This window comes from Dermacentor albipictus, chromosome 1 (genome assembly GCF_038994185.2).
Source record: "Dermacentor albipictus isolate Rhodes 1998 colony chromosome 1, USDA_Dalb.pri_finalv2, whole genome shotgun sequence".
Classification (NCBI taxonomy): domain Eukaryota; kingdom Metazoa; phylum Arthropoda; class Arachnida; order Ixodida; family Ixodidae; genus Dermacentor; species Dermacentor albipictus.
This window is the reverse complement of record NC_091821.1, coordinates 145,671,309-145,683,345: the sequence shown is the minus strand read 5'-3', so window position 1 is coordinate 145,683,345 and position 12,037 is coordinate 145,671,309. Positions and strand designations below refer to the sequence as shown.

Here is a 12,037-nt window from a genome sequence, read left to right as displayed (position 1 = left end):
CTGCCGCGAAGCGCAGCCGTGTTGCGCACTTATAGGGAAATTTGATGCCCCGTGAACTTGGGAACAGTTTGATAATGATTTGATTTGAAAAGGGAATTGCGGCTTTTAAACGCATCAATGTACGATTGGGTCCTGTGAACGCCCGAGCTTCTACCGGTCACGTTTGTTACATGAATTCCGAAGACTAGAGCATACGACTTAATTCGGTTGCTGTTGGTTGGCGTACACCCTGGAATGTCAAATAAATAAATAAATAAATAAATAAATAAATAAATAAATAAATAAATAAATAAATAAATAAATAAATAAATAAATAAATAAATTGAAGCGAAGAAGACAGGCGTGTGCTTCAGGCGCATCGTCAACGCCTCGCTCGAAGGTATAGAGCTCACCATTCAAGGACTCACGTGCACAGTCGAGTTTGTTGTTCTGTCTTCATGCTCGTACGACATCATTTTGAGGTGGGACTTTCTTCCCGATCACAAGGCCGTAATTGACTGTTCTCGCGCCGAATTCGAATTTTCTCCGCTTCTTGACGCCCAAATAGATGATGCTGATGATTCCGGCGGCAAGCTGCTCGTTGCTGACGGCACTATACCTTCGCACTCATCTGTGATCGCGACTACATGCTCCAGCTGTGTTACGGATACCACTCCTCTTTTCACACCGTCGCATATTTTTGTTCATCAAGGACGTTCTCGTCTTCCCTTCGCTGTCATCACTGTCAACGGGGGCTTCACTCATATGCTTGTCTCCAACTATTATGCCTAGCTCGCCCTTCAGATTGCGTCCCGATGAGTGCCTCGGGCGTTTTGAGCCCATCGACTCGATGACCATCTTCGATGCACCTCTTGATGGCACCTGCTCCGGGATCAGTACATTGACTTGTTGCTCTGCTTGCCCCTTGTCTGGGCCGGACGTCTTCAACAGTTCTGTGGATACCAACCTGAGCCTCGCACAACGGTCCCAGCTTCTCAACCTACTCCGCAAGTACTCCTCTACATTTGATTGTCAACAAGCGACTTTGGGCCGCACAACGACGGTGTATCACGAGATCGATGCCGGGCACCCACGCTACGCTGCGCCAGCGCCCTTGTCGCGTATCACCCACAGAGTGCCGAGTAATTAGATAGCTTTAGTTTAGGGGACTCAAGCGGCTTGCGTACCCAAACTAAATATCTCTATTGAAGACGAAGTCAGCGATATATACTTGAGCGCGGAGTTCAACCTTCTAACAGTCCCTGGGCGTCCCCTCTAGTACTTGTAAAGAAGAAAGATGGATCCATCCAGTTTTGCGTGGACCATCGCCGTCTCAACAAGCTAACGCGTAGAGACGTGATCCTTTGCCGCGCATTGACGACGGTCTCGATTCTTTGTAAGGCGAGGAGTATACTTTTCCTCACACGACTTACGTTTCGGTTGTTGGCAAGTGCCCATGGCTTCGGCCGATCGGCCAAAAGCAGCTTTTGTAACGCCAGACGACCCTTATGGATTTACGGAAACGTTATGGAAACGTTATGGAAACGTTATGCCGTTTGGGCTTTGCAATGCCCATGCTACCTTTGAACGGATGATGGACAATCTCCTCCGTGGTCTCAAATGGAAGACCTGCTTATGTTACCTTGCTGACGTGGTTGCCTTTGCTGCTGATTTACCCTCATCTGTGGCGTCTCGAGCAGGTCTTGCAGTGCCTAACTAACGCCGACCTCCAACTCAGTATGAAGAAAGGTTGCCTTGGAGCCAAGCAGCTAACGATGCTTGGACACATGGTTCCCAAAGACGGCATTTTACCCGATGCTTTTTAACTTCGTGCTGTCACCAATTTCCCGAAACCCAGTATACCCTAAAGAAACTTCGAAGCCTTCATCGGGCTCTGCTACTTTCGTCGTTTTATCAGAAATTTTGCTTCTATCATTGCTCCGTTAACCTAACTCCTGCGAGGCGACACCTGCCTTTCTACGTGGTCCCCAGCTTTTGCCGACGCGTTTATAACATTGCGCCGTCTGCTCACGTCGCCGCCCATACTGCGCCATTTCGACCCAGTGGCTCCCACAGAAGTCCACACGGACGCCAGCGGCGTAGGACTTGGTGCTGTGCTCACTCAGCGCACAAGTGGATACGGCGAAAACGCAGTAGCCTAGGCCAGCAGGTCACTAACCAAGGCCGAATCTAATTACGCTGTCACAGAAAAGGAGTGCTTAGCTGTCATTTGGGCCTTGCCCTTGGAAATTTTCGACCATACCTGCATTGCCGTCCGTTCGATGTCGTTACCGACCATCGCGCCCTATGTTGGTTGTCGACATCGAAAGACCCATCGGGCCGCCTCGTCCGCTGGGCCCTCCGGTTACAAGACTTCGAGATGTGCGTTGTCTATCGGTCTGGCCATAAACACATCGACGAGGACGCTCTGTCTCGCTCCCTCACGTCAAGTGACACGACTTGCCTTTCTGTCATCGACTCGGTGTTTTCGTTACCAGCTCTCAACGATATGGCTGCGGAGCAGCGCAAAGATCCGTAGGTTGCAGCTCCTTTGGACTGCCTATCTGACTCCCCGGCGACTCGCTCTTCCCGTGCTCTCCGCCGTCACGCTTCTCACTCTGCGATACGAGATGGACTAATCTATCGCCGCCACCATGCTTCCGACGGTCGCAAGTGGTTGTTCGTCGTCCCTTGCCACCTCCGCCGAGATGTGTGCTCCGTTTTCCATGCAGGCCCACAATGCGCCCACGCTGGCCTCTTAAAAACGTACACCAGGCTCCGCTTGCGCTTTTATTGGCGTGGGATGTATACTTTTCTCCAGAAGTACATCCGCTCATGTTCAGCATGCCAACGCCGCAAGTCTCCTGCTCGCCGTCCTTGTGGTCCCTTGCAGCCAATTCCTTGTCCTTCTCGACCATTCGACTGCGTCGGCATCGACCTCTACGGCCCTCTACCCTGCACACCTAATGGAAACCGCTCAGTTATTGTTCCCGTAGATCACCTCACGCGTTATGCAGAAACAGCTGCCTCCCAACCGCCACAGCCCGTGACGTTGCGTCCTTCCTCATGCAACACTTCGTCATTCGCCATGGCACGCCCCAGGAACTTCTCAACGACAGAGGACGTGCTTCCTTTACGAGATAGTTAACGCGCTCCTTACTGCATGCCATACTGTCCATAGCACCACTACTGCCTATCACCCGCAGTCTAACAGCATGACTGAGTGATTCAATCGCACTTTGGGCGATATGCTATCCATGTACATTGCGTCCGATCACACCGACCGGGACCTCATTTTACCATGTGTGACCTACGCATACACCCTCCCACAGGCCACGACAGGCTTTTCGCCATTCTTCCTCGTATATGGCCGTGAACCTTCCTGAACATTCGACACGATGTTCCCTTACCGACCTGACCCACATGAATGCAAGCTGCTGTCTGAAGCCTCCAGATACGCCGAGAAATGCCGCGAACTCGCCCGCTCTTTTACGACTGAAGACCAATGACAGCAAAAGTTCCGTCGCAATGACGACCGACCCACGAGCACGTATCAGCCGGACTCTAGTCTGGCTCTGGATACCTTCGACTACTCCCGGTCTTTCATCTAAACTACTCGTCAAGTACCACGGTCCCTACCGCGTCATGCAACAGACGTCCCCGGTCAATTACTACGTCGAGCCACTCACGCCATCCGGTGCATGTGCAGCGACTCAAACCTTACCACGACTCAGTCGTCCTCTCTTCCCCTTAGTCTCCAGACTAAAGCGCCGTCTCGAGTGCCTCGAGCGGCCAGTCGCGCGGCAATTTTCCATGTATTCGCAGGCTTCTTTCACGCTCGGAAAAACGTTTTATGTAGCGCGTATTGAGCAACAAAAAGCTGTGTCGGAAGCTTTTCATGCGCTCTACAATTTTCTCATTGACACTTTTCATCTAATTATAATCTTTGAGAAGTTAATTAATTAAGACTACTTGTGTAATTCGACGGAATGCAAAAATAACCTTAGTATCTCCAAGCGACGGCAAACAACGTGACCTTGGTTCTATCCAGCCACGTGACATCTGTATATATTTAGATCTTGGTGCATGATAGTAGGTACACCCTGTGTGTGTGTGTGTGTGTGTGTGTGTGTGTGTGTGTGTGTGTGTGTGTGTGTGTGTGTGTGTGTGTGTGTGTGTGTGTGTGTGTGTGTGTGTGTGTGTGTGTGTGTGTGTGTGTGTGTGTGTGTGTGTGTGTGTGTGTGTGTGTGTGTAAACGTAGAGAGAGATAGGGATTATTTTTAAGAAAGGGCCTAATAATAATGGAGATACAAAAAAGAGCGTACTGCTCACTTTTCCTATTCCTCTTCAGCATAACGTTTCCTCTCAGCTGGGGCGGCGTCGATAGCATTGCCCTGCCCACTGCTGCTTTCTTTCTTTTTCGTCGTTTACGCGGTGCATATATGGCAACCCTTCACGGTTGGCGTGTGACAGAAATGTCCGAGAGCGACAAACTAAGGATGCCTGGACGGACGCGACACATCAAGAAACGACGTTTGCCCGTGTTTCGGTTGGCGTGTAACACCCCGAGCAAAAAGGATGCTCAACCACCATGCCTCATCGAAACGGAGGGTGGATTCCTAATTTGTTATGGTTGTCTCGTGGGGTTGCCGGCCTGGCTGGCGCGCCGCAGTGCTTACAGGCCCCTTTGCGTGTGTGCGACTTTAGAAGAACCCTTTCCACGAGCTGTCCAACTCTAGGCACGACCACTCGATCCAAAAGTTGCATGGAGCGACCCGGCTCTAGGTCTGCCGCCCACCCACAACCAGACGCCCTTTCCGCGAAACAACGTCGCCTAGAAGAAAGGATAAGCGCCTACGATCCCGGACCTGCGGGTTGCCACATGCGGAGGCGGACCCGTCCAGGCTCACCTGAGACATGCAACATCACCCAGGAATAAAGGAGCAGCCGCAAAGCACTAATGGGGACTCAGTGCATGTCACGTGACGTTGACGTGAGCAAGGTCCCGCCTACGATTTTAGTGGGCCTATTTAAGGGGCACCGCAATGTACTTTTTCACTTCATTCTCTTCATCTTATCCTTCACCAACGATCGAATAAACAGTGCAAGTTTCACACTAGAAATCGTCTCGTCCTTGCCTGGTCGCCATGGTCTACCGGACGCCTGCAGCCTGCCGACAACGCCACGCTACCCAATAGTAACGCCGCTCGAGCTTCGACAAACGGCGTCGCATCACCCGTTTGGTATAGAATATTGGAACTCGGGAGTAGTCATGAACCACCGCCCGATGACTGGCGTCCATGGGCTCTCTATGGCGTCGCTGACAGACGTAAAGGAAAGGGGGCCGCGAAAGCCTCACGAGAGAGCGAGAGTCCTGATTGCAGGCCTCCTGTAGCGGAATAATATTTTGCTCACAAGTTCACGACAGCTGACGTCATCTAATCGTGTTCAAAAAGTGTATCAGTACCCATTTGAAACATTTACTCCAATAAAGCTGTCCGAGTCAACTGCCAGTGAACCATGGCATAAAAACTTCTGTCCAAAACATTTTAACAGAAACGCTTCAGCTTGTCATTTATGCCATGGGAAAGAACGCTGTTTTTCAGAAAATTGCCTGTTTGTTTATGGACAAGTTTTCCTTTGTTCGACCTCATAATAAGGAGTTTTAGATTTTGCGCGCCCCAAAATCAGGGAGCGCAGACTGCCGGGCGTACAAGAGAACTCAAGAAAACATTTCTACTACACTCTTAGACAAAGGCACACCCGTTGGGGTGTATATCTGCCACAGAACAATAATCGTCATCTGCCTTGCTTGCGTTTCCTTTCGCGTTATCAGCATGACATAGCATTCCCGACAGGAATGTAGCGGGCGCGGCATTTTCAAGAAAGGAAACGCAAGCAAAGCAGATTACGATTATTGTTGTGTGACAGATATACACCCCAAAGGGGGTACCTTTGTCTAAGAGTGTATATATATATGTACTATATTTTCTACGTACTATATATACTATTTCTGAAACACCCTAATATATTTTACCAACTGCTAATTTCCTCATACAAAACCTTCAATTTTATCATAATCATCGTGCTTAAAAAGAAAACTAATAAGTCACTTTTTGACATTTTGCATACACTCTTAAGCAAATGTGCACCCTTTGGAGTGTATATTTGATACACAACAATAATCGTCATCAGTCTCGCTTGCGTTTCCTTCCTTGAAAACGCTGCGCTCGCTACTTTCCCGTCGAGAATGCTCAGTCATGCTTAACGGGCATGCCGTTCGTGACTCGAAAGTACCGAGCTCGCCGCGGTAAAGAAAGCAAATGCGGACAAGACAGATTAGTATTGTGTGACAAAAGGGTTTAATTTTGCTTAAGAGTGTATATATAAAAAACTCAAAATCCAACTGGACCTAATAAATTGTACCGCGATAACTAAAGGTTATCCTTTCTATCATTATGCGAAGTAAGTTTAGTGGTGGTTGTTGCAAATTATTTTTATAAGTATTTGCACAACTTGTAGGTTCGTTTAAGCCTGCAATTCAAACAGCGCTTATGTTTCTTGTGTGTGTGTCTGTGTGTTCGGCAAAATTATTACGATAGCAATTATATGGACACTATAGGCGCATTTCTGCCATGTTCCGTATAAAGTCCAAGGGCGATAACATCGTCGCCTGTTACTGTATGTTGTATGTGCGAGTGAAAACATGCGAGAGTGAGCCGAATAGGGTGGCTCAATCTCGCGCGCGCAAGGCACCTGGGGGAGGGGCGGAGGAGGGGGGTTCTACTCCGGCGTCGGCTGCGTATGGCGCTGCCGTGTGGACCGACCGTATCTTGAAATCGATTTGCGACGGGGATGAGTGCGCCTAAAGCCCCTCCATCCACGCGCCACCGCCGCTTTAAGTGCGCCGAGTGCTGATAGCTTCGTGTGCGCTGTGTTCTCATCGCTTTGTTCGCGTCGAAGCGAGAGGCAGCACGAAGGTCAATTCTCTCGCTGCTGCTGCCGCGCTGTCTCACTCCAGCGTTTTGGCAGCGAGTGTGCGCGGTCATCGAGGGAGATGTGTTCATGTTTGCTTGTGCGTGCGTGGCACCACGCTTGTTAAGTTAGTAAGCGAACTTTTATAAGTTTATGCGACCGATAAAGCTACTATCCTTACTCTGTATAGCTGTCTACTAATTTGCTATTGCTATCGATGCTTCGCTTTCGGGCGAAACTGCGCCTTTTTTTTAGGCAAGGCTTTTCAAGCGATGTAGATATCTCACTTAAAAAAAAAGATAATCCATGATGGCGAAGAAAACGCCTCACGAACTTGAGATGGAACGACGCTTTCGCTAATCAGTCAGCTGGATTGGATTTCGCCTGATCGGCAGACAGCACGAAGATTCAAGGCGGGCGCTGGTTTGCATTCGTATACGATGCCGTGTCGCTATTCACGCTTGCGTGTTTACTGTGTACGCATTCGTTATCATTATGCTTCGTTTTCCCTTGATCCTGGCTTTGCCTTTTTGCTGGGAGCTGCGTCTGCAGACTCGTAAGTATATGGGGTCAGGCGGGCAGTCATTGATTTCCGCGCAGGCGCAATTGGCTGCCACGAGGCTGAAAGAGCAGTGCACGGGCACTGTTTGATAGTTGTGTGCGTCATTACTTTACGTCGAGTCATTGACTGTTTTCCTTGACTGCGTTATTTTTTGTAGTGCTTCCTTTTCTTGTCCGTTCGCTCTCTCACCAATACCGCGGACCTAAACGAGCGAGCATTTGGTCGCATACGGTAATACCCGCTTCAGCGCTTTCCTCGCTGTGTCACGTTTCTCGCGCTATTTCTCGCATTTATGTGACCATCGATGGAACCTTGCGACAGTGGCTCTAGTAATGTTGCGACTACTAACAACCATGTTGAACAGGATATGCGGCATCACGCGCTTCCCTTTTTGTTTCTGTTTTCTTTCGCTGTGGTGCTCTCCAAGGACTTGCATAGCATTGCAGCCCTTGGTTAGGCGTTTATGCATGTATCGGGTGCTCATCATTTGCCGCTTAGCTCAGAGCGAGTTATGGTCCCTTGGGCTTCGCAGTGGCTGACAGTGTGATTTGCTTCCCGTCGCAGGATGACAAAGACCTGGTGCACGAGTTTGTGCAGAACGACGGCCTTGCTTGCCTCATCAGAGTGGGCTCTGAATCAGACCAGAATTACCAGAATTACATCCTTAGAGGTAGGGTTCCAAGGCACCTTGCTAATGCAATGTTTTCTAGGCCGAACTTTGTGCACGCAGGAATATGACCTCGGCTGGAGAGTCGTCCAATTGCTTCAAGCGAGAATCTCGCACTATATTTCTTACACTAACGTGTCACTGCATTAGCTCATTTGAATTTTGTCCATCTATTCCAGTTGTGGTAACGAATATTACGTAGGATTGGTGACGTTGGCATTTGCGAAGATTTCGCATTCTGTAGAGAGGCGAGTGTCTGCTGAAATAGCCAGAAGCGTGGAAGGGCTTATGTTCCCCGGTAGCCTTCTTCGGAACCCGCAGTGAAACAGAAGCCATTAGATCCAAACATGTAATTATTCCATGTATGATTTTGTTCAAAAAGATGACGTCGCTACGTCTACGTCTGCAGCTAAGTGGCGGAAGTTTAGAATGATTATTCATACTTCAAAAGTTGTTGGTGCTAGAGGTCAGTAAACGATGTTTAGGTATACGGGGTGGTCAGTTTTAAGTCTACCTCAACTGTTAAAAATCGCCTGTTGCAGATAACATAATTATAGTATTTGAGCTGTATTACTTGCAAGAGAAATAGAAACACATTTCCAACTAATTAAATTATCACGAATTCTTACTTACTTTACGGCACATATTTGCGATTTACGAATGTTAGCCGGTCAATTTGCAAGGCGTATCCACTTGGAATGAATTTCCAGAATGACACTAATTTTGAGATATGCGCCATCAAACTCGCCGTAAAAATGCGCTGTTGTTCAACTTACTTTTTAACAAAAGGCTCTTTTATGTATTGAAGCGCAAAAGTCATTGGAACGTCCATGTCTTCCGTCCCACTCTTTGGGAAATACTGTCTCGAAACTGGTGTCCTCCTGGAAATTCATTTCAGGTGGATACGCCTTGGAAACTCACTCGCTACGATTCGTAAATTACAATATGTGCTGTAAAGTAGCTAATTAATAATTAATGAATTTATGTTAATCAGCTAATTATGTGTTTCAATTTCGCCTGCAAATATGTCCGCCACTTCGAATAGTACAGCTCAAGCACAAGAATTATATGTCTGCCTTCGACGATATTTAAAAATTCCGTAAAATTTAAGCATGATCACCCATATACTAATGAACTTTTTCTGCACGCGCTCAAATAAAATGTTATTTGAGCTGCTCGAGTCATTTCAAACTACTGAGTCATATCCAAGTAATGTTTGAACAATTTGAGAACGGGAAGAGGAGTACGTAAATCTCTTGCAAGTCTGCAGACGGAACCGAACACGCGCAGGCCTCGTGACGCTAGCGCTTAGAGGGGGCAGAGAAGGTTAACGTACTGTCGAATAAATAAATAAATAAATAAATAAATAAATAAATAAATAAATAAATAAATAAATAAATCGTTTATTTAACGTACCCAGGAACAACCGTAAGGTCTGAGTGCTTCTGTACGGGTAGAAAAAAATCAAAATGCAAATACAGGAAAGAAACATGAAATAGAAAACGATAATTATGAAAAAGCAGTAACAATAGAAAACAACTACAATTATTATTATTATTATTATTATTATTATTATTATTATTATTATTATTATTATTGTTGTTGTTGTTGTTGTTGTTGTTGTTTTATCTGGGTAGAGAAAAGGAGGGGGAGGCAGCCGTAAACACTTTTTGTCTAAATCAGCTGCGGGAAGCTTGTCCGCTGCTTCTGGTGACGCTTTTCTGCATTTTCCTCGCTTGCTGCGTGATTGTGGCTTAGTGTGCTCTCTCCTTCCCATCGCAATGCATCCGACGTTAATGGGGTATCAAGTGTGTTGTCTCAATGTCTTTGTATTTGCTGTAGTGTGGCCACCGAGATCGCACCGGCGCATGCTACCTCGGGTGCCATGGCTGTAGCAAAAGTAAAAGTGAAGTCGTTAGTGAGGCTAAGTAATACCGGTAATCTTATGTTCGTGATGAAGACACGATAGAACAGCCCTAGCTACATTTGTTTCTGCCGTTACTTATTTATTTTAAAAACTATCATCACTGTGTAGCGTCATTCGTGCGCAATAACGAAAGGCTTTCCTCGGCGGTGCGTTGGTTTACGAACCCGCGGTTTAGTTACGTTGCTTGATTTTTGCGGCTGGTGTATGGAACTAAACACTGTATGCGTCCGAAACGAGCATGCAATCGGCGACGGACGGATGCTGTCCACGGTCGTCGGCTGTGATGGCGCAGTTGGAGGTCGCTAACGTGTATTGTGCTTGGGCGGGTATCCTTCGATCAAACACAATGTGCTTATTCCCCGCCCACCAGCTTTGGGGCAGGTTATGCTCTACGTGGACGGAATGAATGGCGTCGTGGAACACAACGAGACAATCCAATGGCTCTACTCTCTCATCGCTTCCAAGGTGAGCGCAGCCAGACCGGCACGCACGTCGTTCGGCCCTGGTGCGATGGGTGCCGCATGGGGTGGCGCATGCGTCCTCTGCATGGTCTTTTTGTTTCGCTCAGTATTCGTGGCATGGTCGCATGCTTGGCTCCCTGTCGCCCGCCCGTACGCACGAGGCCACTACAAAATTGAAATGGCCAGGTCGACTCATTTTATGCGAACAGGCAAAAGAAAGTGTGTGTGTGTGTGTGTGTTTGTGTGTGCGTGCGTGCGTGCGTGCGTGCGGCGTGCGGGGGGGGGGGGGGCGTGGACGGGGGTGGAGGGAAGCTGCGTCAATTGGACGACATTCAGCTCGCCATATTTAGCTGTCTTGCGTGTTTTCTCTACAGCTGAGCAATTTAACCGCACAAAAATGTCACGATCGAGTCCACCGAAGGACAGACTTAACAGCCGGCATTTTAAAGTGAATAGACTGCTTTGGCTCTTTCGCCCGTTTTCATGACCCGCCGCGGTAGCTTTAGTCGTACTAAGCTGGAGGTGTCACGGGTTCGATCCCGGCTGTGGCGGCCGCATTTCGATGGGGCGAAATGAAAAAAAAAAAAAAAAACAACTCATATACTTAGATTTAGGTGCTCGTTAAAGGACCCCAGGTGGCCCAAATTAATCCGAAGTCCGCCACTACGGCGTGCCTCATAATCAGATCTTAGTTTTGGCACGTAAAACCCCAGAATTTAATTTCATTCGCCCGTTTTCGTGGTTGGTGGTGGAAGGTTGGACTTTCCGCCGATGCATAGGGCGCGTGCACTCGCGCACCTGAATTGCTGGGCGCCTTCGCTGCCGAACGCCAACTGTTGTAGCGCTTTGGGACGCCCTTGCTGTCCAGCTGTAGTACCGCTACAGATGTGCTGGTTAACCGCTCTGTTCTCTACGGTATTAGCGCAATGAAACAACAAACGCTGCCTAAATATCCTCACTGCAACAAATATACGCTGTCAAGCTTGACAGCGTATATTTGTAGCAGTGAGGACATTTAGGCAGCGTTTGTTGTTTCATTGCGCACCATTCTACTTTCTTGAAGCGTCTGAATTCGCTTACGTTGACAATCATCGTCGATGGTTTCTGCACAGATGTTGTTCTGTTGGTCGTCGGTTTGCTATATATTTAGATATCGCCTTTTTTTTCTCTCGTATTAAACACAGATGGATCAGTCGCGGCGACGTGTCCGTGGCGAGTGTCATAAAACCGGCGCATGTGCGCCAATATGCTGGGGCCGGTCCCGGGAGGGGGGTGAACAAAGCCGTAAGTTCTTTAGCTCCGAGTGACGGCGGGTAAATCGTGCGGATTACGTCTGACCCGAATCTGCCCTTTGGGCTGCGGTGAGCGCCTTGTTACAGGTTAATCTTGGTGGAAAGCTTTCATTGGGCGGCACTGCGCAGTGTGCGTTGATGTCGGCCCGCATGCTTTGGGCAGACCCCGACAGT

The 12,037-nt window shown here is 48.3% G+C and overlaps 1 protein-coding gene across 1 annotated transcript in view; it reads left to right on the top strand.

The window, feature by feature from the left end:
* Fhos (Formin homology 2 domain containing) overlaps positions 1 to 12,037 on the top strand; it is a 289,796-nt gene that overhangs the window by 221,517 nt on the left and 56,242 nt on the right. Inside the window, exons 10-11 of the mRNA XM_065443135.2 lie at positions 8,081 to 8,186; positions 10,481 to 10,575. Coding sequence (XP_065299207.1) covers positions 8,081 to 8,186; positions 10,481 to 10,575 — 201 coding nt within the window. The remainder of the gene's footprint in view (positions 1 to 8,080; positions 8,187 to 10,480; positions 10,576 to 12,037) is intronic.